General features: G+C 31.5%; 2 protein-coding genes across 2 annotated transcripts in view; both read left to right on the top strand.

The window, feature by feature from the left end:
- Positions 1-5,576, top strand: part of LOC134711428 (neuroendocrine convertase 2-like) — a 33,376-nt gene extending 27,800 nt beyond the window's left edge. The window contains exons 11-13 of the mRNA XM_063571998.1: positions 1,481-1,714; positions 2,130-2,294; positions 3,670-5,576. Of these exons, the coding sequence (XP_063428068.1) occupies positions 1,481-1,714; positions 2,130-2,294; positions 3,670-3,958 (688 nt within the window). The 3' untranslated portion in view covers positions 3,959-5,576. The remainder of the gene's footprint in view (positions 1-1,480; positions 1,715-2,129; positions 2,295-3,669) is intronic.
- A 17,325-nt stretch (positions 5,577-22,901) lies between these two features.
- On the top strand, positions 22,902-23,729 carry LOC134710752 (uncharacterized). Its single transcript, XM_063571147.1, has one exon. The coding sequence runs from the start codon at positions 22,902-22,904 to the stop codon at positions 23,727-23,729; it is 828 nt and encodes a 275-aa protein (XP_063427217.1).
- Positions 23,730-27,383: the final 3,654 nt, after the last annotated feature.

Genomic DNA, 27,383 nt, shown 5'->3' with positions numbered 1-27,383 from the left:
AATTGACTTGGTTTTTCCGTATGAATGGTTTTACATTAGTAGTTTTGGGGCCCTTTATAGCTTGTTGTTCGGTGTTAGCCAAGGCTCCGTGTTGAAGGCCGTACATTGACCTATAATGGTTTACTATTTTCTAATTGTTATTTGGATGGAGAGTTGTCTCATTGACACTCACACCACATCTTCCTATAACTATTAAGATGGGTACACAAGTGAGCCACCTAAATTCTGGGACGCAAATACTTCCGTGCCACCCACAACGTACATTTATATTACTAAGTTTGTAATCAAATAAAAACACACCCACTAAAGCATGTCTTCATTTGACTTTAGTTCCCAGTTACCTGCTTTTGTCATCAATTGTTTTATTAATGTTACTATGTTTCCTGTAGTGTTCAATGGTAGTCAGTATTATCCTTTCTTTTCGAAAATTCTACCTTATGCGTACCTTTTGATTTTTTGGTACTGATAGTCATCGCCATAGTATGTGCAAGTCGTTCCATTTTCTCCACTTATAATTTTTAACCCTTTCGCTGTAATTTGGCTTTTGGCTGGGTATCCTATCCTGTTTTGTTCGACTTTATTTCTTTTTGACACTTTCGTTTGATTATAGCCATCGGAAATAAAACTATAGCTTGATAGCTTGCAATTTAGCTACATAATATGCAAAAACATCGTTAGTTTCCAAACACAAATACTCAGTGGGATCAGACAATAACGCCGTATGCTGATAAAAATATTTCTATCCCCATATGTTTACATTATCTGTTTGTTGTAGGCGTATTGGATTATCTCCAAGGACAAATTAAGCTCCAATTTCCATAATCGTTAGATGAATTGTTCATTAATGTTGACAATCAATGAATGTTAACTTCATTATTTGAAACAATTTTCAATTTTATAACCAATTAAACACCTTTCTGTATTTACCTCCATATCTAATAATCAATATTTGCTGACAGTCAATAAATCCTAAAACAAATTTAAAATATTTTATTAATTTTTCTAAAATTATATCTAAAGGGAGACTATTTGTCATTTTCTATGCTAACAATGCTATATTCTTGAATTTCACAGATAGCGTTTTTAATTCTTAATTGTTTAAGTTATAATTTTGTGTGTTTTCTCCTCTTATAAGTTTGTGTATAAGTTCGAAACGAATAGTACTGCCAGTTTACTAGTTTACTTCAATATATTAAATGCGATCTGTTTCCCATTTGAAATTGATGATAGTACGAATCGATATAAAAACAAGGAGCGGTTTTAGCTAAGTGATTACAGATTTAATTGTATCTTTTTTGTTATCTAAATGAATGACACAAACATGGGCAGTCTTCATGACATGACAGAGTTTTCTGATGAAATTATTGATTCTACAAAACACAAAATGCAATCAGTTCATTTAGTTCCTCTTACAGTTGACGTGTTTCCCTCAGCTTTTGTTGTTTTATTTCGTTTCTTATCTAACTATTTTTAATTTCAGCCGAGAATTAACATGGAGAGATGTACAACATATAACTGTGCTCTCATCCAAAAGAAATCGTCTGTTTGACCCCTACTTGAAACATCATTGGAAGTTTAACGGAGCAGGTCTGCAGTTCAACCATCTATTCGGATATGGTGTTATGGATGCCGGTGCAATGGTAGATTTATCTAGAAAATGGAAGCCACTCCCAGAAAGATTCCATTGCACTGCTGGTAGCGTAACAGAGAAAATGTAAATATATAACTTTCACAGTTAAAATTTTCTTATTTCTTACCAGTGAAACATGTATTTCTGTAATAGTTAAGTTTAAATCCATTTTAATTATTGTTGTGTGATATTATATATAGATTCCATACAAAAAAAAAATCGAAATACATAGTTTGAACATTTGTAAATGTAGAACTTTTTGGTTTTTGTTCCATACTCACTAGCTACGTTTCTCACATGTTATGATAATGTTTGATTTACAAATACCTTTTGCATATAAAAAGTAAAATCACAAAAATACTGAACTCCGAGGAAAATTCAAAACGGAAAGTCCCATATCAAATGGCAAAATCAAACGACAAAACATGTGCACATCAAACGAATGGACAACAACGGGTTGAACTGTCATTTTATTTTCATATAATTTTTCTATCTTTAGGCAATTTGGTACAAACCAACCTATTCAGATGCATATAGACACTGATGCATGTTCTGGTAAATCTAACGAAGTCAACTACTTGGAGCATGTACAGGCATTCGTCACTGTCAAGTCTACATACAGAGGCAACATTGTTATGTTTATAACTTCTCCAATGAATACCACGTAAGTCCGTCTTTTATGGGAAAACGTTCTGAAATAACAGTCTTTGTATAATTCTAAGGTCAGAGTGTAATAGAAAATCTACATTTAAAAGAGCATTTGGCTTCCTACAATGCTTAAGCAGACTGGTCGACTCAAAAAGAGATAAAACAGCCGTTATAATTCCATATGTATTTCTTATGCATAGATGTAACAATTAAAGTGTTGACCAAACAAAAGAAATCACATGAAACGATAATGACAATATTATGTGTTCTCTAATAAAATTCATATCGAAATTTCGCTTTGTAACAGAAAAGGCACAACTAAGTGTGGAACTTTTCATTCAAAAGATGTACCACATAACCTGGAAAGATTAAGTTTGAAATATTCATACAATTCCGCACGTACAAAACCTTAGCCCCCAGTGGATACATGCCTATGTTTACTATCATATAAAGTATGCATATTGGTTCTACTCGCGCTTTTTTTAAATTGTTAAAGTTTAAGAATCATAGACCATAAAAACGAAGATAAATGCCTATGTATGATATCATGAAAAAGAGGTACTAAAGATACCAAAGGGACAGTCGAATTCATAAATCGAAAATAAACTGACAACGCCCTGGCTAAAAATGAAAAAGACAAACAGACAAACATTAGTACACATGACAAAACATAGAAAACTAAAGAATAAACAACACGAACCCTATCAAAACTAGGGTTGATCTCAGGTGCTCCGGAAGAGTAAGCAGATCCTGCTCTATATGTGGCACCCGTCGTGTTGCTTTTGTGATAACAAATCCGGTAAATAGTCTAACTCGGTAGGTCAAATTCATGAAAGTATACATATTGGTTCTACTCGCGTTTCTTTGAAATTGTTGATATCTATGTAAATCTTCTCCTTTATTCAAATAGACTTTGCGTCTGACACTGGTTTTTTATTAACTGATACTACCAAAGGGTTTAATGTTTTTGATATATTGTTTCCTTTTAAATAGCTCAAAAAGTATAAAATAACAGGATGTTTCTTATAAATAAATTGCGAATCTAAACTTTTAATATTTTGGAGGAAGCATGTTGGACACAAATGTTTTTCATACATCACAAAGCAATTAAATAAGTTGAAGTCTTTAAATTCTAAAGAATTCAATATCCGTAGATACAAATCAACTCCAATTAAAGTCTAGAAAAATGAGGCTCTAAGGAAGGCTTCGGGGACTGACTATTTTTTTTCTTAACATGAAATATCGGTTAAAGTTCCCGTCTTGCATTTCAATGCATAATATTTTCAAAAGGTATTATTAACAGCCATGGTGCAACTTGTTCCAGTGGTTTTACATTTTTCTAAAGGTCGTCGACTTTTATTGAGAAATCTTTTCATATTTGTTTCTTTCAGCTCAATGATCCTCAGCCAACGTCCAAATGACGACGACCATAAGAACGGTTTCACTAGATGGCCATTCATGACAACACACACTTGGGCTGAAAATGCACGTGGACGTTGGAAGCTTCAAGTAACTCTGGCTGAGGGTAAAAACAACGCCGTCGACACTGGATCTTTCTTTGAATGGACTCTCATCCTTCATGGTACAAAGACAGCACCCTATGACAATCAAGTCAGCGATGAGGAGAATCACAATAAGTTATTCAAGGTCAAGAGACTTCATGAAACTCTTAAAGCATGAAAATATCGCGAAAATGAAATATATCGCGAAAGCCGATAAAAAGAAACATACAAACATGTTGTTTCTTTAAAAAAATATATATATTAAGGGATTCTGGTGATATATAACACACAAGACCATAACTTTATTAAATGGCAATGTCAATTTTAAATAAAGTATAGTCTTGTCTGTGTATATATAGTGAAATTTGCAGAAGCCCTATCCATCCTTATAGTCTGGATCGAATACAAAAATCATATAATATTAACTGACTTGGATAAATGTATAAATCTTGTTCATAGATTATTACGCACTGGTAGTTTTAAAATATGCAAAATGTTTGAGCAAGTCTCTAGGTTGAAAATTGAAATAGTATTGGATTTTTTGTTAATAATTATGTTATAAGTTTATGTACATATGTACTTGAGTTGTTAAAGGTCTATTTTTAAAGCCACGTTTCAATCTGTTTCAAATATTTTTGAAATGTTATTAAAAACATATTTGAAAACATTTTTTTTTCTGATACAACTATGTTTTTCTCACAGTTTAGCTTGGGCATACAAATAAGGTGTTTGATCTTTGCATAACTGATTTAGAATTTTAAGGCGCAGCAGATAAGTTCAGTATTTGACTGTCAGTATAAAATGCAATTCTGGCTATACGTTAGAAAGATGGGACCATTTTAGAAAGGATATTTCTTTAAGGGAACTTATCCGATGTTTCTATTTGATCGAAATCTTATTTTCGAGAAAGTCGAAACAGTGAAACGGTAGATGATTTTCTGAATTGGTTCATTAGCATCGAGGCTTATCAACAAATTCTTTAGTTTCCTGATATAAATTAATTGTCAAACCTTTCGAACACTTATAGTTTACTATATTCAATTGATGAATTGTTTTCTACAAACATCTAAAAAGAGCAATGGGTTGTCATTTATCCGGAAAATAGAAGGGGAAATACCTTGGTTCAAACTGTATTTGCGTTTGTTATATATCCGGTGATTAGAAGAAGAAGAAAAAGAAAGTTTGTTAAACATGATTTAAAATATAAATGAATTCACTTAAATGTTTATTTTTCTATGGTACTTTTGATCAATCAGAAACTCCAAAGGGTATTTCTCGACAACAAGTAATTACTGGTATCTATCAGTAATACTATGTTGGCCAAACTATTATTGTCACAATGTTATGAACGTATTTCTTTCTTACAAGGAAGATTATCAGAAACATCAATACTAATTTATAACAAGCATATTTAAAATTAACTATATCCACATAAGATTTCTGACAACCAATTTTAAGTTCCAATAATCTTTCTCTAGAGATTTTAGTAATGATAGATTAATGTGGTGTTTACACATACAAGCATTTCTCATAGAAATTGTTTTTAAATTATATTTTTGGCGCCAAAAAGTAATATGCGCTGTCTTTCTAGCTACATTGATATTTAACATTAAGATGGAGGTCGACTGCTCGATAAACATTGAAAATTCAGAAATAGTAATCTGTAAGAATTACCCACTTAATCTGATAGTCTTCCATGTAAGTTCCATGAAGATATATTTTTTGGTTATCTTGTGATAGATTATATTAATTCTGTGATGATAGAACTGTTGCAAATAAACAAATATTGTTTGGAGTTTAATTTCTTGTTAATAAAGACAGTAAAATAATTTAAAAGAGTTGTTACAACATTGTATGTATATTGAAAGCAACAGTAGTATGCCGCTTTTCAAAAGTCATTCATTGATTAATCAAAAACAAATCCGAATTACAAACTAAAAACGATTGAAAAAAACTACTGAAAAAGGAAAACAACTTAACAACATAAACATTTAAAAAGTAAAATCACAAAAATACTGAACTCAGAGGAAAATCAATACGGAAAGTCCATAATCACATGGCAAAATAAAATAACAAAACGCATCAAAAACCAATAGACAAGAACTGTCATATTCCTGACTTGGTACAGGCATTTTCAAATGTAGAAAATGGTGGATTAAACCTGGTTCTATAGCGCTAACCCTCTCTCTTTAATAACAGTCTTATCAAATTCCGTTATATTTACATGATGCGTTAAATAAACAGTCGCAATTAACCGCAACAAAAATCCAACGCCACATACCTAGTAGCGAACAATTTGATCGCAACTGCCATATTTCTGACTTGGTACATGCCATTTTAAGACAAATAGTAGGTGAAGTTGGTTGTATTGCTAACGAAACCTCCCGCTTACATGGCAATGTTGAATATCACGCTAAAATAACAATATTACTCGACAGGAATACAGTACAAATAAACACAAGAACACTCAGAGTAATACATTGATAAATGATATGATGATATATTACAACATGTAAATAAACTCATTATATATCAGGATTAAAATTTTGTATTTGCTCCAGAATCGTGCTTCGTCTTCATAAGACTCATCGGTGACACTCGAACAAAAAAAACCATAGATAGGTCATATTAAGTACGAAGTTGAAGAGGACTAAGCACCACAAATTACTAAAAGTTTTGACAAAGACAGCTTAGGTTATCTATTTCTAAGGTAGAAAAGCCTTAGTATTTCAAAATTTCAAAAGTTTTGTAAACAGTTAATTTATAATTATGATGACCATATCAATGATACTTCATATCAAAACAGTAGTACTGACCACAGAATAAACCACAGAATAACAACGAATACCTCCAATGTATTCATGATAGTACACCAGGACACATGCGGGTCACAAGCATGTATCAACGCCACAAAAAGTGACGGATGGATACAAAGACAGAGAAGATACCAATTCGAGTAGGCAATCGAAAATCAAAGTCCAATTAGTAGAGACAAAAATAGGGCAAAATTAACCGAAAAGACTACCGACAAAAAAAACCATTACACACACCAACTAAAGATTGAGCAAAACGAACCCTACTGAAAACCAGAGATGATTTAAGATGCCCATCGTGTTAATCATACAAGTACACGTTTGATGATAATTCGATCATACAAGTACACATCTGATGATCATTCGATCATACAAGTACACGTCTGATGATAGTTCGATCATACAAGTACACGTCTGATGATCATTCGATCATACAAGTACACGTCTGATGATCATTCGATAATACAAGTACACGTCTGATGATCATTCGATCATACAAGTACACGTCTGATGATCATTCGATCATACAAGTACACGTCTGATGATCATTCGATCATACAAGTACACGTCTGATGATCATTCGATCATACAAGTACACGTCTGATGATAATTCGCTTTTGGTGAATTCATATTCAAAGAAAATATAACGGAATTGTGATTACTACAAATGGAACGTATCCTTGGTTATCTTGGTTAAAAATATTAATATTTAATAATAGACAATTAAACATGGATGGTTTCTGTCAAACTTTCTGTGCTTAAGTTTCTGTATTTAACTAAAAAGAAATCCCATAAACACAAAACAGCTTATAAGGGATCAAAGAGCAGCCAACACACTAAGGGTCTTCACAGATAATGAAGTGTTCGTTATATATTTCAAACTCTGAACCGAGTTAAGACAAGAGACAAATTGAGAACACAATCAACACAAAATATCAAACTAAACGACATTATATCAGAACAACACAAATACACTTAAACAACAATCAAATAGAAACAACTTCTTTGTAGAAAAGTCTATTCGATAAAGAGATAGACAAACGGATATCAAATATATTCATTTCAAACATTTTTGTAATAGACCAAAAGCACATGACCTTAAACTTATATGAGAGGAAGGTACTGCATACAGTAGATATTTAAGGATTTACTTAAATATCTATTGTATGCAAATCTAGAAATTAGGTATTTACAATTTCACACAAAGTTTCTAGTCAAAATCCTAACCTAAAAAATATAGTTTACACACATTGGCATTTTCGCTAAATACATTTGCCGCAAAACATCCTATGGATGAAGCTCTATCTGATATCCACGTATCAATTACAAAATTTCTTTTTTTCACTTAATGTAAGAAGTCTAAACCTTTGATGCTCAGATTAAAGCCAAGCTTGAAAATGTAATTTCTTATGTCCTGTGATCTTTTGAGGCAGATTTATAACACTTTTATTCAGATTTAGGAAGTTGATGGGCTAAAGAAGTGACAGTATCTTTTAAATATTCATCAAACTTTGTCCGTTATAAAATAAAGACGAAAGATATAAAAAGGGACATTAAACTTTTCAGTGGAAAAAAAAGACAACATCGTGGCAAAAAACAAAAACACCGTAAATAAAGGCAACAGTGTTGTACCGCTGTTCGAAATTCATAAATCAATTGAGAACAAAACAAATCCCGGTTACAAACTTAAACTGAGGGAAACACATCAATATATAAAAGAATAATTACGACACAATAAAAACACAATATTAAAATGTAACACACACAGAAACGAACTATAATATAACAATGGCAATTTTTCAGACTTGGTACAGGACATTTTAAGAAAAAAATAAGATTTTCGAAAGGATGATTTCAATTTCACTACTAAGAACTCTTAACTTAATAACTTCCTTATAATTTGTTTATCTTCTCTATCAGAACATCCATTACTTTGTGATTGTTCCGGTCTATAATGCCTTTGTTGGAATCCTGATCGTTTTTTTAACGGACACGTTGCCATAGTCAATGTGTTATTATCAATTTAATGTGTCCGATTAAATTAAAAAAGATATATGCAACGATTGTTTATATTGACTTACGTTCTCTTCAAACTTTACAATTACCATGTAATTGTTAACAACGGCATAAAATGTCTTGGTTATTGCTTAAAACTTAACGATTGCAGCTCAATGAGAAATTTAATTCAATTAAAACTCATTTCAGAATTACTAGCATAGCGTAAAGAATATCAACATCACTGATATCAAACAAGTCACGCAACCATCTCCAGGCACGCAAGCCTTCCGATTCCTTTGTGGTTGTTGTCAAAAACAATCTCTTTTTGTATTTACTTAAATTAATTATAAAACGAAAAGTGGAAACTGTGTTTGGATGACTTCAGAATAGAACTCATTTATTTCTACTTCTTTTCGCTAAACATACTTGACATTTGGGAAAATTATCTGACGTTTCCACATTTTTGTTTTAAATTTGATTATTATATTCTGGCTGACCTAAAATCAATCTTTCTTAAATGCAATTTCACAAAATAAAATGCCCATTTGATTTTAATTGAAAATGTAAGTACGTCAGCAAAGCTTGATCAATACCGACCAATAATATTGTGACAGTGAATATGTGCCATATTATATGTATAAAATATCAAGTGAAGAAAAAAAACCACGAATATAGGGTTGAAAATATGATAGAAAAAAAAAGTAAATATAGGTAATACGATGGTAGAGTTCATTACGTTTACGTTATTTGTGTCCCACGTACCTTAACCCGATTAAATTTTTGAGTGATGGCAGTTTACTATATAATCTGTTCACATAAACTTGAAAGTTAGTGTACATGTTTATTATTATGACCCAGATTTCCCGGTTTACTAAGAATAGAAACGATGCATTGAGCGAGACACCGTTTTTGATGGTCATAGCATCGTTACATACTTTGAAATAACACAAGACTAGACACATCGTAATGTATAAAAGGTGATTAGGATTAAATTAAAGCTAAACATTTATTCACATAATATATTACTGTAGGAAATTTAAAAAAAAAATCAAATCACAATTTATTGAACTCCGATGGAAATTCAAACTTAAGCAATGTTAAAATCGAAGGATCAAAAACATCAAACGAAAGGATAACGAATGTCATATTCCGGACTTGGTACAGGCATTTTCCTATGCTTAAATGATGGAGTAAAGCTGATTTTATAGCAAGCTTAATTTGCATACATAAGGAAATCTGTAACATTTGGTCCAAAAAACATACGCATACAGTTACAATAACATCTATGTTATACTATACCGCAGATATATATGCAGGTGTCAGAAAGACTTAAAGTCTTTATCTTATAAAATTATATCCTGTGGAAATGAGTATTAGCTATTTTTTAGTTACTGTTTTCAAGGACATTATCATTGATTCTTCACTTGGTCAAATTGTTATTACCTCTACTTCAGGTTATTGTGCTCAGCTTGTCATTTTGATTTTGACAGGTTTTGAGGATATTAATCTTGTTTTTAATATCATTTGATTACTGGAAATATCTCCAATCTAATGAATGGCATTTCTTACTTGTCCATTACCAATAAATTGTCTACTAAATTTTCTCTACCAATGACAACTTTATGCATTCTATTACAGCTCTATAATTGAATCATATACAACGTGGTCACAGGTTTCTCTCCGTTTATGAATTGTTTTAACTATCAATTTTTCATTAGAAACACCTGATGAAGGAAATTATTGTAAAATTAAATATCTAATAACTGATTATAAACCTCATGACATGTTTAGAATTTGTTTAATTCTCTAAAATTGTGGCTTAGTGAAATACACATGTACTTACCCGTTAACCTTGTCGTCAAAGGTTTTTTGTTTTTAAATATTGAAGGTTTTTTTTAAATGATGTCCTTGTTTAAACAGCATTTGAAATTAAGTAAAACAGAATAGTTGTCGATTAAATTTCAATTGCGTATCTAAAACTGTTAGTCGGGTTGCATACTCTAGAAAAGTCGACATCGTGCACAACTTTGATAAAAAGAGGCGAACGACACCAAAGGGGTATTCAAACTAATAATTAAGTAAGACTAGTTACATTCAGAAATGCGAAATCGATACCATATCTAGATAAGTATCGTATTAAGCGCAATGTTGTAGTATATAAGCAATTGCAGCTTTCTTAAATACAAACGTACATGTCATTGTTCTATGTCTCATCGATGATTTACTTGTTAAAGCAGCATAAATGTATTTCATGTATAAAAACATCAGACACAACTATCAGACACAGCTCCAAATTTATTCTCATACCTATGTAGCACAATGACCTGTTTTAGGGGAGAGGGGGAGTATCCATGTAATTAATATGCACTTATCACGAATACTTTCTTAGTTCCTATGTAGTATCGGTTTTATAATGTATTTTACGGGTAATGTTTTCAAGAATATTTGTTGCAAAACGAATTAAGTATTATTCATAAACTATAATATGAGGGACCTTTTGTATAGAAATAGTTAATAAAATACACGAGTGAACGTCCGTTGTTCTTTTCACATTAAATCTTAAGATTTACAGTTATTATAGTCCACTTGATGGTTCATGAAAAAAAAATCTTTAAACAAGTATTCGTTTAAACCGCTTTTTTGGACCAAACGAACAAATTCATAATGGCAACATTAACGTTACAGTGGGTAAATAACCTCTTCAAAACTACATATATTTTGCTCTGTGTATACAGCAATGTCAAAAATAGATACATTTTAGCATTAAAATCTGAAAGAAAGGAGATATTGGTCGAATTTTTCTCTTGATATTGTTTGTATAATGTTGCTTCGATTTTTAATTCCAACTCCTTATCAAAAGGTTCGGCATTCAAAAAAGCCAGATGAAATGTGAGAGACAAAATACTTATATAGATATAGGAAGATGTGGTGTGAGGGCCAATGAGACAACTATCCATCCAAATAACAATTTAAAAAGTAAACCATTATAGGTTAAAGTACGGCCTTCAACACGGAACCTTGGCTCACACCGAACAACAAGCTATAAAGGGCCCCAAAATTACTAGTGTAAAACCATTCAAACGGGAAAACCAACGGTCTAATCTATATAAACAAAACGAGAAATGATCATATCTTTCGATGAAGTAGATGCTGGCTATACAATAGAATATCATACGATTAAATATCATATATATTTTGCAAATCAAACGAATTTTTTTTATTATAATATTTGAATCTTACATGTCGAAGTTTCCATATTATCCAACTAAACTCTCATTTTTTTCAGTTTTCTGTTTGAAAGTTAGGTTTGCTATATTTTATGAAGAAATGAAATTGTGGGATTAGACACATTTTTATTGTATATATCTTATTCGTATCTTATTTAAATATATTTTGAACACATAGTGTAATCGTATGAGCAGATTTCTTCTTGTAAATAACTGCATCAGTAGTATACAATTCTTAAAGATTCAAATTTCCACCTTCATATATCGGCGATTTCTGTTCCTTCAACACTCCTTATTCTATTATATGTTTTGTTTCTGTAACTTACAGGATAAATACTACAGAGAAAGGAAGGTCTGATTGATGTGCACATTGTTTCACTAGAAAAAGACATATAATTTTAAACTATAAATGTCTAAGATCTGCAAAAACGTGATCCTTGAAGTTTCACTAATGCTAGTGACATACCATATGCTTTTAACCACGTATATGAATCTGAGTTAATATGATATGCAATAACATACACTCTGAATGGATGTTTTACATATACATATGGAATTAGGAAAATAACTCTGACAATGTTTCAAGAAAATAACGATGCGTTTGATCTCTTCGGTAATTCAACATAATAACATAATAACAAAAAGAATGTTTATCGTTAAAGATTCTATATCTGTCTCTTATCGTACCAAAGATATGTTAACTCTGTAAAAGATCATGCATAAATCTATCTATCATATTAGTTCCTTGCATATAATAAATGTAGTACACAATTTAGGGTACATTTCATGTCAGATAATCTTTTGAACAGACCACATTTTATTGAATCACTTATATTTTTCGAGCATATAAATTGTTTAAATTCTATTGTATTGTCTGATATATTGGCTGTCTGGGAAGAATGATGGTTAATTTTATATAAATATGGATAATAAACATATATAATCATTTGCTTTTTATAATAATTCTCTGGGTTACACAAACGTATTCCTATTTTTTTCAAAGAAGTCATCAATTGACATTTGTTTTGCCGATTCTGTCCAAGTTTTTCAATTAATTCTTCCTCAAAATATTATTGTTTTGACAAAACATTATAGAAAATCCAGATAACGATTTGTGTGTGAATACTGTCATTTGCCATGTTTCGTTAATTTCAATAGTGACAGAAAAGTTATTGTTATTACCGTTTCAGTGAAATCACGAGCAGAAGACATTACCCAAGAACAGGAAATGAAAACAAACATGTTATTGCAGATGCCAATAATGCCATTAGAAATGATATCCAATGGTTATTTAAAGACAATGTGTTTAACCGAATAAGAAGATTTTGCGTCAGAGTACAGACAGGATCTTTTATCACACAAATAAAAAGAGACCAAGTTTCTTTTACTTCCTGGTACGCTGCTCCTAATGGAGAAAAAAGTTACAAATTGATCAGACAGAAAAGAAAGACATGTTTTTTTCTATTTATGTCCTCGATTGTGAATTTTGATATTGACGCGGAATATTTGAATTGACCTTTAAAAAATGCGTGAATAAATTTCGTTAGTGGTGCTTGAATCGAAACAGTTATAAGGCCGAATAAAACGGGAATTTCAAAAGTAATTGTTGGTGGGTTTTTTTGTGTTTGTTTGTTTGGTTTTTTTTTTGGTGTTCTGTCAATGTTTGTATAAGTTTATCTTGTGTATAACCTTGTATGTTAATAAATAAACTCATCAAAGATACCAGGATTATAACGCCAGACGCGCGATACGTCTACAAATGACTCATCAGTGACGGTCGAATTAAAAAAAATAGAAGGACCAAACAAAAATGAAAAGCATTGAGGACCCTTAAATCTGAAAGCTTTTGTCAAATACCGATAAGATAAATATAATGTTTTCTTCTCTGTACTTTTGTTTATTGTTAAAAGAAAATAAATTATCATCCTATCATTTTTCCATCATACCATCATGAAATTCAAAAAATCCAAAAAATCGTGCCAAATACGGCTAATAGACATAAGAAAATGTAGAATGAGTTCCAAGGAGACAACTCTCTAATTGACGTCACAATTGCTAAAGGTAAAACATACTAGGTTCAAGTGTGGTCTTCAACACGGAGCCTTGCTCACACCGAACAGCAAGCTATAATGGGCCTCCCAAATGACATTAAAAAACCCATTCTAACGGGAAAACCAACTGTCTTATCTATATAATATCAAATGAAATGGATTAACTCAATCAAAAGTCATATTAATACAAGTAAACATACACAGAGCAAAAAAATTTAATCTATGACACAAGGTATAGGTACAAAATCAATTAAAAAAAGGAATATATGTAAAATAAAAATCAGAAAAAAACAAAATTGAACAAAATGCTGCATATAGATAATGTACACAGTAACTGAAAATTATTGTGTTGTAAGGTATACACAGTTTAAATGGAGAACGGAAATATTTTTAACAAACTAAAATAATTTTGTTGTTCATACTTCATAAAACAGAAGTGATAATTAATATTCATATCAAGAACATATCAAATCATGTATATACTAAACTAGAGAGACGACACACAACCATAATTAAGTAAACATTTAATAACAAAAAAAGTATTTTAAATTAAAAAGAAAGTAAGAATTAAGAGTACTCGCAGGTAGTAAGATAGTTAGGAGTTAACCACTATATAGAAAAATGAACGTGGATGTTTATTTATATGAGTGCCAATGTAAACTATATTCAAGATCTAATTAAAACATTGGTTAGATAACCTTAAGTGATAAGTTTGTTCAGAGGTAAGATGAGTTAACACGGATCCAATGTGATTTCAGAGCTTTTAGTACAATTTTACTGTAAAATTTACGATGTGAAATGCCGTTTTAATATGTTTTCTATAGGAGCAGCCAAATGTGCAATCAAGTCTTTGTATCTATAAAAGAATTTAGTTTTTAAGTAATTTATTGTAAAGAATTCCCTGACTTAATTATTTACCAGTGAGTCATTGATTACGTTTGTGAAAATCTATGACATCACTGCAAATGCGAGCATACCGAACGAGTTGGGATAAATAAACACCATGTGATGGAGCCAAAGGAACATCGCCATCTAAAAAAGAGAAAAATTACAATCGGGAATAAAAAGTCGTCCTCTTTGACGTAAATCTAAGTATGGAGTTTCCCTGTAAAAATTGAAATGTCTATGTCTAGAAAAGAAAAACTTCTGCTGTTTGTTTTAGAATAAAGTAAGTTCCTTAAACATATGTATATTTTTTTTAAATTCAAGTTAATGCAAAATACCGTTATCGATTAAATAAAGTGTCATCACAAAAGAGGGACGAAAGATACCAAAGGGACAGTCAAACTCTTAAATCTAAAACAAGTGTGCTAACTACTCATATCATCGGGTTTGTAAAACACGTAAGTAATGCAGCTTTTGTAAATTACCTTCTGAATTGAAGTTATTTCAAAACAAAACAATTTGAATAAGACTCAAGCAGATTTTGCTTATTATATTTTTAAAAGCCGAGGCACAGTTGATGATATCGTCATCATAAATTATGATTCTAATATTTTTGTGTAGACTAAATTCATGCGGAATTGAAATATAAAATCAACATTTTACTATAAACGAAAATGATAGCGAAGGGCAGATATTGCTAATTTGTGTTTAATTCTTTTTTAAAAAGTTCTAATCATTCTGTAACTATGTGGTATAGATGAAAATATACCAATATAGCGTATTCTTCTTTCCGAAGTCTACGGCTGTACTGGTGCGATCAAGTAGATTCTATACCTAATATTTGAGCTCAAGCAGATAAATACTATCCGATCCTGATAATATAATCACTAAACCAATCTAACAAATGACTTTAAACTGAAAATTTAAATTCAAATTAACTTTTTAGAAAATTTTAAATGCATGATGATATGTGTGCGATGTGTTCGATACTGATGATTAAAGTTTACACTTACACAACATCAAAAGTTACAGTGAGAATCAAACAAACGTCCCAAAAAGGTCTTTTGTATAGGCGATAGTAGTTTACCAGTTTTTAAAATGTTGGTATGGGCAATTTCGCCTTTACGTGGCCAAATATCACTGCAAAATTTGAGATGAATCTCCCGGCTTGCAAATCTCAATATATCATAATTTTCACGATTCATAAAAAGCGATAAATTTTCAAACCTAGTCCAGTATCCAACCTAAAACTGACAAATCTCCAGGCAATCATTTTAGTATTTACGCCACCATAGTATGTACTTTGACGTATACCATTGTACAAATGTAGTACGCTCTCTATTATTTCAATTAGGGACGATGAGCCCAGTAATGTTACGGCCATTACGCCTAAATGAAGTTACGTACAAACTAAAAGTGGATTTCTAGCGGCGCTTTAAAACCCTGCATTCACTTATTCATGGTATCATTGCCTTATAACCCATAAATGCAGTACTTTCTGACACACTGACAAATAATTTCAAGTGTATCATATTTTATTATGACTTTATCAAAAAAAAGAGGTTCTATAACATAGTTTTCCTTTAAATTTTCCATTATGTGTTTTATTTTTTGTTGTTGCAATAATCATCTTTTAGACTTCGCATTGTTTCTCATTTGTTCACCATCTATTAATGCAAAAGTCAATTTGTACTGATTTAAAGTAGAAATTATATTTAATCGCCCCTAAGATACAACACTATATACGCATTCACAAGGATCGAGGGCCGATGCAATTGTTGATGCCGTCTTAAAACATGTTTTAGATGAAACAGAAATCATAACCTTTGGAAAAGTAACAAAACAGTAGTACGTCCAAGCAAAATTTAAATATGTACACACTCTTAATACCACAGTAGTTAGTTTCAATCGTATTCCAAGCCAATTAAGAAAACAAAATCCGTCATACTTTCATAAGTCAAATTATACCTGATAATTGTGATCTTGCAAATTTTTTTTATCAATAAAACTATAAAAAGTACATGTTCGGTAATTTGGATTAATTTACAACTTATCCTCAAATAGTGATCAAAACGAATTGCAACTTCTTTTACCCCAGTCCAACAGACATCGTGCAGGTATAATGTTATACAAAAAAATGAAAAAAATATCAAAACATTAAGTTTAGGTTTTACATGAACGAGTTCTTGAAAAATAAATGTAAATTCACTGAACTAGTAAACATTTTTGTTTAGAAACCAGCTGAAGAAAGTTTACGGTTGCGGGATTTTCTAGCTGTGTTGATGACCCATCGGTGCAGTTTTCTGCTATTTGGACGGGTTACATTCCCCATTTCCATCCTCATATTTATCAATAGGTCCACGTCTGTACTATGTACCGAACGAAGTGGATTTTTTACGCATAATTTTAATCAGGTTAATCTTCGTCTTCGCCTGCAAATAGATTTGTTTACACAGTTTAAGATGATACAGGATGGTTGGTTTACTTAAAGTTAGTGACCAGATCGATTGAATTATATGCCTACATAGTAAGGTGCAAACGGGAACAGTCTACACTTTTCAAAACAGAATTAAAAAAGCTGCTTGAGCTAGACTATTGTCGTGGGAAATTTAACATATCTATTCTTGTGTTAGGTCCTTCACGTACGATTAATTTAAGACATATCAGGACAGGGGAAAATTATCTAGTATACACAAACTAATCATGTTTAGTTTAGACATTATGAACTTTAAGATTAACAATAACTTCCTACTGAATATATCTAACGGGAGAGGTGTGCAATAGGCGAATATAAAATCGGAAAACATCATTAAATGTACAAATTGTAATTTCTGCATTATATACACCAAACAGCATTCATTGTGCTCTGATCAGCAAATTTATTATATTCGCAGTCATAACATCATACCCGGATCCGAGACTGATATACAGTATTGTTAAAATGTATGACGGCGTAAGACGGGCGGAAGATACCAGACGAACATTCAACCTTATAAATCGATTATCTAATGACTAACGAAAAGAATCGATAAAACCATAAAGATCATTCAATCTGTTGAAAACCAAATTCGTCTACCAAAAACGAATCTTATTTTTATTATTATAATTACTATTGTTACCTTTCGGTATGTAAAATAAAACATAGATAATATTGATTTCCCTGTCCAACTAAAAAAAACGTAAAAACAATTGATAGTTGTACACATGCGTACATACAATCTGTTGGTGACATTAACATTACTTCCCTACTTCTGAAAATACCTGAAATACATGTATGATATGGCTCAGAATATCTCCATTTGCAACTTTTGTGAACTTTCAAATGAAATCAAGTGGAAATGTATTAACTGTGATTTGATTTTGTGTGAAGAATGCAAAACAAATAAACACTCAAAGTTTGGAGGATCCGAGTGTCATACTGTTATTGAATTCAACCAGTTAGGGACGAAGGAGGCTACAAATGCAAAACGAAAGTTAGATCTGCAAAAACTTTTTTGTTCTAGTCATTGTGAGGGAAAATGTTGTCTTTATTGCCAACATTGCAAAATTCCTATTTGTTTATCGTGTATTATCGACATACATAGTAGTCATAAAGCAACCAAGATTGAAGTTGTTTATGACGAACAATATACTGAGCTTGAGAAATGCAGACATGCAGTTGAGTTGGATCTTGAACAATCTGCTGATATAAGAAGACGATTATATAAACGGAAACAATGCGACTTGAACAGTTATACTTCAATTAAAGAGAAGATCACGAACAGAGAAAAAGAAATGAAAGATTTTGTAACTGCAGAAGCTTCAAATCTAATCAAGGAACTGGATGAAATCTATTTATCAGATTATCAATTCATAACAAAAGAAGAAGAACAAATAAAGAAACATGAAAAAGACTTGAATTTAAAAAAGTTAGAAGTAGATAAAGCATTGAATACATGTCAGGCAATATCAGTCTTGAAAACAATAGGTACAATTGATTTCAAAATGCCTGAAAAGAATTTTAAAGAATTACCAAAAGGACAGACAGCACTCTTTACTGAATTAAGACCTGAAATAGATATGAACCTTAAAGTCCTGAAAGTTGAAAGGATCGTAGAACTTACTAAAGTATATGACACGGATGAGGTAGTAATTTCAAACTTGAAAACGCTTGAAAATGGGACTCATGTGATGGTGAGTGACCAAATAAAACAATTTGTTTTCCAAGATGGCAAGTTTCTAATCTTGAAAAGCATAGAAGTGGGTGTACTCGATCTAACAATTACCATGGAAGGAAAGATACTTGCTTCCGATAATGATTCAGAAGTTATATACAATATAACTGACTCTGGAAAGGAAACTATCAAATCTATTGCATCACCAAGAAAGGCTAGGGGGATTCATACATTTAGAAATCAAACCTTGTGTGTGGGGTTTGTGGATTTTAACATTAATGAAGCTGGTATCGCAATAATTGATATGAAAAGTGAACAATATCAGGAATTTGCCATCAGACAGGCATACATTTTACCTGAGAAAATAACGTCAGACATAAATGGTAACATTTGTGCTATTTTAAGTGAAAGCATCTCTACATGGAATGGTATAATAGTTGCATATGAGATTAGCCCTTCGCTTGGGCTGGTTAAATGGAAATATGAAGGAAATGAGCAAATTAACGCGTTAAGGGAATTTTCTCCGTGTGACATTGCAATATCCCACGAAGGCTTTGTATTATCTGTAGATTCTTCAAGCAGTATAATACACGTTCTTTCTTCGAATGGATGTTTCCTAACATTTATAGGGACACGAGAGGGAGTCTTCTCTCCCAGGAGTCTGAATGTGGACAAAGAAGGACAATTGTTAATTGGGAGTGATAAAATGAAAGACGAATCTTCTAAGATTTATGTTGCAATATTTATTACCTGACACGGACGAGTAACGTTATACATTTTCTTATATCTATGGACAAATATAATGCATACATTTAACAATATGTTTTCGAAGGTTTTGTGACGAATTTTAATTCCAATATCATTCAAATATGTTTTATTATGTTTTCCTTTTTTTGTAACCCGGATTTATTTTCTATCAATCGATTTATGACTTTGGAACACGATGTCTAAACAAACAAATAAATATGTGTACACATGCGTTCATATCAACTTGTACTTCCTTAAAAACTTGTCATACAGGTACAATGTGTATAAGTTATAACGTTCATTTGTGACTTTTATAAATTTTCTAATGAAATCACGTGGAAGTGCATTAATTGTGATTTGAATTTGTGTGCAGAATGCAAAACAAAAAAAACCCAGTAAAAACATGAAAGTTTAAAGGATTTAAGTGGCATATTTTTTATTGAACATCAGGAAACGGACGCATTTGACCTAAAAATCGAGCCAAGGCCATACAAAAACAATTTTACTCAAATACCAGCCATGTAAGATGAATCTTGCAGCCAACTATTGTTAAGGTAAATAAAGGCAACAGTAGTATACCGCTGTTCAAAAACTCATAAATCCATGGACAAAAAACAAAATCGGGGTAACAAACTAAAACCGAGGGAAACGCATTAAATATTAGAGGAGAACAACGACACAACACCGAAACGCAACACACACAGAAACGGACACAGCAACAGACAAAACACCACGAGAATAACAAATATAACATCAAAACCAAATACATGAATTTGGGATAGACAAGTACCGTGCCACGTTTTATCTCAATACCTAAAAAATAAGAGAAAACACAAACGACTCAACGTTAAAATGCAACACACACAGAAACGAACAATATTATAACAATGGCCATCTTCCTGACTTGGTACAGGACACTTTTATAGGGGAATAAAAGTGGTGGGTTGAACCTGGTTTTATGGCATGCCAAACCTCGCACTTAAAGCAGTATTAAAGACTTAATCTCAAAATGAAGTTAATTTTGCAGTTTTTGCAGTTTAATGAAAGAATCCCCTTTACAATGCGTCAAATATATATACAGGAATATAAATACTGATGTCTAACACAGTTAATTCTAATGAACATTTTAAGGGTGTTAAATTTTGGTTAAATACACAGGCCAGCAAATGTCTTTATTAAACCGTCTCTTTAAAGCTTAATTCGTATTCTTTATTGACAAATATTTACTAAAAAAAATAATAATAGACCAAGGCTCCGTGTTGAAGGCCGTACTTTAACCTATAATGGTTTACTTTTTTAAATTGTTACTTGGATGGAGAGTTGTCTCATTGGCACTCACACCACATCTTCCTATATCTATTTAATTGTTGTTGTAACTTTAACCGTGACTGTATTTATTGTATCTTTAGTCTACCAGAATATCTTCTGCAAAGTCATTCGACGATTAATGTCGTTGAAGATAATTTTGATTTGGGACTTTCCTTTTTGAATTTTCCTCGGAGTTCGGTATTTTTGTGTTTTTACCTTTTAGAACTTGATCTAACTTTTTAATACTTGTAATTACACATTGTTTCCAGACCTTCATATGTTGGACACTTTATAGCTTGCTGTTTGTAGTGAGCCAAGGCTCCGTTGTGAAGACCGTACTTTGACCTAAAATGGTGTACTTTAAAAGTTTACACATTGTAACTTTGATGGAGAGTTGTCTCATTGACACCCATACCACATCTTATACACATCTTAGATGCTTACTTAACAGTTCAAAGGACAAATAAAGTATGAAGTTGAAAAAAGTCGAAGACCTAAAGTTTCGAAATAATGCCATGCATGTGTTTCTAAATTATTTTGTTTGAAATGAACACCATTCCCTGGTGTCATATGATCTTGAATGAGAATTGCATCCTTTTACAATTGATTGAATGATATAAGATCGTACAACAATATATAATAGAATCTGTTTTAACTGTATTTCGGCAACCATCTTACAAGATAAATAATCCTTAAGAAAGGTTTATTCTGGCAACATTTTTGTTTATATGTTTTCGTTGAAAATTTATTGAACAACCGACAATTGATGAATGACTATGTTAAGGTTTAATTTCGTTTAATTAGGTCTAACAGACAAACTATCGGTTATCTATTGCACATTGCCTTTCATTATCGGTAATGATACCAATATATTTGTAATCAGATTAACATATATGTATTCAGGGACAAATTTCTAGATATTGATAAAACAGATAGAATGTCTTATAAATTGTGAAGGTAAACAACCACCACAGATGAAAATATTATATGTTGTAATCAATACTAAAAACTATAATGTATTTATTATCAGAGTTTGAAAAACGGATAAAATGACCCTTTAAAGTACCTCTTTATTTAATGTTTGTGTTTTATTTTCATGATGATTATTTTTATTACAGAATTAAAGGTACAGGATGGCTCAAAACATGTCCATTTGTAATTTTTGTGAATTTCGAATGAAATTAAGTGGAAATGTATCAATTGTGATTTGATTTTATGTGAAAAATGCAAAACAATGAAACACTCAAAGATTAAAGGATCCGACTGGCATACAATCATTGAATTAAACCAGTTGGGGACAAAGGAGGCTATACGTACAATACAAAAGTTAGATCTTCGGGAAATTTTGTGTTCCTGCCATTACGATGAAAAATGCTGTCTTTTTTGTCAAGATTGCAGGCTACCTATTTGCTTATCTTGTATTCTTGAAGAACACAGTGGCCATAAAGCAACAAAGATCGGTATTGTTTATGACAAACAATATTCTGATCTTGAAAAATTCAGAAATTCAATCGAGGTAGATCTTTCACATTGTAATGAAATAAGTACATCTCTACTTGAACGGAAACAAGTCGACTTAAATAGTTATACGACTATGAAAATTAAGATCTTGGAAAGAAAAAAAGAAATGAAAGACTCCGCAACTGTGCAAGCTGCAAATCTTATCAAAGAACTGGATGAAATGTATTTATCAGGTGATAAATTCATAGCCAAAGAAGAATGCAAAATACAGAATTATAAAAAAGACTTGTATTTTAAAAAAGCTAGTGTAGATACGGCATTGGATTCCTGTCAGGCAACATCAGTTCTGAAAACTGTAGACTCAATCGACTTCAATATGCCAGAAAAGAATTTTGAAGAATTACCTAACAAATAGCAATATTTACAAAAGTGGAACCTGAAGTGAATATAAACCTTAAAGTCCTGAAAGTTGAACGCATGGTCGAACTAACTAAAGTATATGAAACAGATGAGTCAGTAATTTCAAGCATAAAAACACTTGAGAATGGAGCTTGTGTGATGATGAATGATGAAGAAAATACTATAAAGAAATTTATTTTACGGGATGGTATTTGTGAATTCGTGAAAATATTTGAAGGGGATATATTATATCTAACAGTAACCAAAGAAGGCAATATACTTGCTTCAGATGGAGTTTCAGAAGTGATATACAATATAACTGAATCTGGAAAGGAAAGATTCAAATCCAGTGCATCACCGAAAAAGGCTAGGGGAATTCATACATTGGGAGATCAATCCTTGTGTGTAGGGTTTGTGGATTTTGAAAATCTGGAAGTTGGTATAGCAATAATTGATATGAAAAGCGACCAATATCAGGAATTTGCAATCACACCAGCAGACAGTATACCTGAGAAAATAACGTCAAACATGAATGGTAACATTTGTGTTATTCAGAGTGAAAGCACCTCTACGTGGAAAGGCATAATAGTTTCATATGAGATTAGCCCTTCGCTTGGGCAGGTTAATTGGAGATATGAAGGAAATGCGCATATAAATGAGTTGAGAGACTTTGCTCCGTCTGACATTGCAATATCCCACGCGAGTTTGGTTTTAATTGTAGATAGCTCTTCCAATATAATACACGTCCTGTCCTCGAATGGATGCTTTCTTACATTTATTGGTGAGGGAGAAGGCATCTACTCTCCCAGGAGTCTGAATGTGGACAACGAAGGACGATTGCAAATTGGGAGTGATGAAACCAAAGATGAATTTGCTAAGATTTATATCGCGAAATTTATTACCTGACATGCTAATATAATACATAGATTTTACCATGTATTTTCAAAAGTTTTTGTCGATTATGAATTGAAATATCATTCAATGATTTATCATTATTTTGTATATTTAACAACTCAAACAATTACTTTTTATTTGTCAATAATGACGCACTATTAAAAGGAGTGCCGCAAATAAAATTAAGGGGGCTCCTGGGTATAAATGATTTTTTTTTTCTAATATAGGATTTCACTATATTTTTTCATAAATGAACTTTATCATATACTTAAAAGAAAAATGAAATAAAAAATGGGGTCACCGTTCCTTTAAGCTAAAATCTGCCTCTGGAAGAAGCATACATTTTTGTTAATGTCCTTTTTTCTGTTGAACTAATAGGAGAAAAAGAGGAAATATCGAAATAAAAAAATAACCTAATATAAGAAATCGCTTAAATTTTATAATTATTTAGTTTATGTACAGCTTATTTGAAAACAATAATAAAAAATATAGGTCACCGATGAGTTAAAAAAGACATTTCAAATTTAAGGTAAAAAAATGGCATTTTTGCACCAAAGGGAGATAATTTTGAGCTAATCAATTTTTAAAGTCATCTGGGTCCAAACCAAATCATTTTTTTTGGGTTGTTTTTTGTATCATATCATATAGTAACAACTAATAGTGTAATAAATAAAATTTGTAATGAAAAATAAAGGTTTAATATTTGCTATTTTTTTGTACCCACGAGCCACCTTAAAAACAAATGGTCAATCTACAAATGCTGAGTTGATTTGAAATAAGCTTGAATAAAGATATTGAAAAAATGTGGGGGTTTTTTGTTTGTTAAACGAAATTTGAAGAAATATTTCACTACATCAGGAAAAGCTTATGCTATATATTTTTACTCAAAACAGAGAAATAACTTTCTACTTCCCGTTTCAAAAAGTTACTTCCAGTGTCATATGTAAAAGTGTCACAGATTTTAAACCGTAACTGTTTCTATGTACGTTTGCTTGAATTGATAGAAATTTGCTAGTTCTGTTTTACAAAATATTACATCTGGTGTAATATGATTTGATACTGTTACTGATTTCTAAATGCTGTCGTATACAATTCCTACCTCAAGTTTACAAATTTCCGTTTAAACATCTTCAAGGAATTATTTTTTATTTTCTCATGTAAATGACGTCTTGGCTCTATCATATACCAATATTCAGCTTTAACTTATGAATAGTAAATTAAAGTAACAAAGGACTATAACTTATTTAATCGAATTAGTTAAATCTGAAAATATCTATTCTTCTATGGTCCAAAAATACTTGTCTTCGTTTCTCACTTTATCTCACTCTTTTAGTTATTTTGGAGGTAACAAGCAAACGAAATGTCAAATGTAAAAGACTAGCCTGTCAAAACAGTATATAAGCTCATCATTTTTTTTATATAGTGACTTTCACTAATATCAGTTACTGTCAGTATGCGATTCTTTATTGATGTTCCTATCAAAAGAAAACGTTTTCCTCTTCGCAATGGTCAGTCTTTTACGGGACTTTTTGTTCTTTTTATGCGAAAATTGTAATTCATTTTGATTTTTTGGGTTTTTCCGCTTCGGTCTTCCTTTCATCCTTTTTTCATATACATTTTGTATATTAACAGATTATTTGAATATAGATTCGTAAAATTTGCAGTTGAAATACATTGTATTGCTTTCACGACACCATCCGATCGATCAAGTACCAATCAAATTGTTTGTCATGTCTTTTCATATTTTACTGGAAATAGAAACACTGACTTTATCTAAAGTTTTAAATTCACTAAATGATGTCATTCAAATCGGATTTAGATATAACCATTATCTAGTTGCAACAGTGGTAGATTTTAATTGAAAATCGACTGCATTCGAGTTAATGATATCATGAATTGAAGTGTGATGTGGTCAAATTATCGGTAAAAGAAAAATATACCTGCAATCTAATTAAGAAAAGCAACTTAAAGTTTGTGATTATTTACTGCACTTTTAAACGAAGACAAACTTTCCCACATTATTTTAATCAAGAAAGATTATTTCATTTTGAGATTTATCTGATTATATTGTTCAGTATTTTGAATGAATAACAGAAAGAGTAAAAAAAAACATAATGCATTTGTAAATGAAATTATAATTGAGCTTAAATGTATTTGACTATTTTATTAGGTTATTTAGTTTGGCATATAGCTCTTCGATTGTTTCAAATGTTTGGATGTTTCTGATGAAAGTAAATCGAGAAAAGCGCTTCGGACACATCAAATTTAAATAACGAGTTGTTTTTATTATCAAGACCGAGTAACACAAACCCCACAAAAACAAGGGTTTTGTCATGTTCGTCGGAAAAGGTTACCAGATTTAGCTTAGCATGTGCACGTGGCATCCGTCGTTATGTACATGCAAGTACAATCCCGGTGATAAGTCTTTTTTTTTTGTAGGTTACATTAGAGGAAAATAAGTTGGGACTGAGGTGACGGAAATATTTTTGTCAGTTTTGAAACAATTAATCCATAACAGTCAACCAACTAGTAATACTATTACTAGTAATGTACGTATATTTGCAATGAAATGATTTCAAGGTCACCACTCGTGACTCTTGGTGTAATATCTTTCTTGTAAGCAGCTACCCTTTATCATGGAAATCATGAAATGAGATTCACGTTCTAAAACATCATATTAATCCGCGCACAGGCGCTGCTGAATGTTTTTCTCCAGTTTAAAATGAAATATATAATTAAATTATAAGAAATGACTACAACACTTTTTCTGTCTATTCGAAATAACATAAAAAATGTGGTGCACAATGTTAAATAACCTGCTACGCGCGTTATTCAGTGTGCACCACATTTTTTATGTTATGACTTCAATAGTGTCTTCCTTAAATAGTTATTAAAGGTGCCAGGCTTATAATTTATTACGCCAGATGCGCGTTTCGGCTACATAATATAAAAAAGAAGATGTAGTATGATTGACAATGAGACAACTATCCACCAAAGACCAAAATGACACAAACATTAACATCAGTGACGCTCAGTCAAAATAGTCAAAAAGCCAAACAATCATAAAGTTGAAGAGCATTGAGTACCTAAAATTCAAAAGATATTGTGCTAAATAAGGCTAAAGTAATCTATGCCTGGGATAAGAAAATCGTTAGTATTTCGAATAATTCAAACTTTTGCAAACAGTTAATTTTTTAAAATGACCATATAACTGATATTCATGTCAACACTAAAGTGCTGACTACTGGGCTGGTGATACCCTCGGGGACGAAACGTCCACATCCAGTGACATCTACAAGCTATTTATTATTCAGTGAAAGGGTATCACCTAGAAAGCGTAATGTAAAGTTGGATAATGCTAGTCTTCATATGAATAAAGAATAAGTTTGTATAAGAACAGGAAAACCGTGTGTTCACATATGCCGATTGTTTATTGAAAAACACATCCTCCAAACATAAAAAAAATATTGTCAATCTAGAAATCAAGCATCTTGATATTTTCAGTAGGGAAGTAAAATGTTTTAATATTATTGCAAGAGGAACGAGACTTAGAGTGTATGTACTATAACAGATCTTTGGAATGATTTTTGAAATATCTACTTCTGATTCACGCAGCCTTGAAATATGTAGTTTCACAATAACTTTGAATTCGGCCTTTGATTTCTG

The sequence above is a fragment of the Mytilus trossulus genome, chromosome 3 (genome assembly GCF_036588685.1).
Source record: "Mytilus trossulus isolate FHL-02 chromosome 3, PNRI_Mtr1.1.1.hap1, whole genome shotgun sequence".
Lineage (NCBI taxonomy): Eukaryota > Metazoa > Mollusca > Bivalvia > Mytilida > Mytilidae > Mytilus > Mytilus trossulus.
This window is presented reverse-complemented; position numbering and strand designations above follow the sequence as displayed.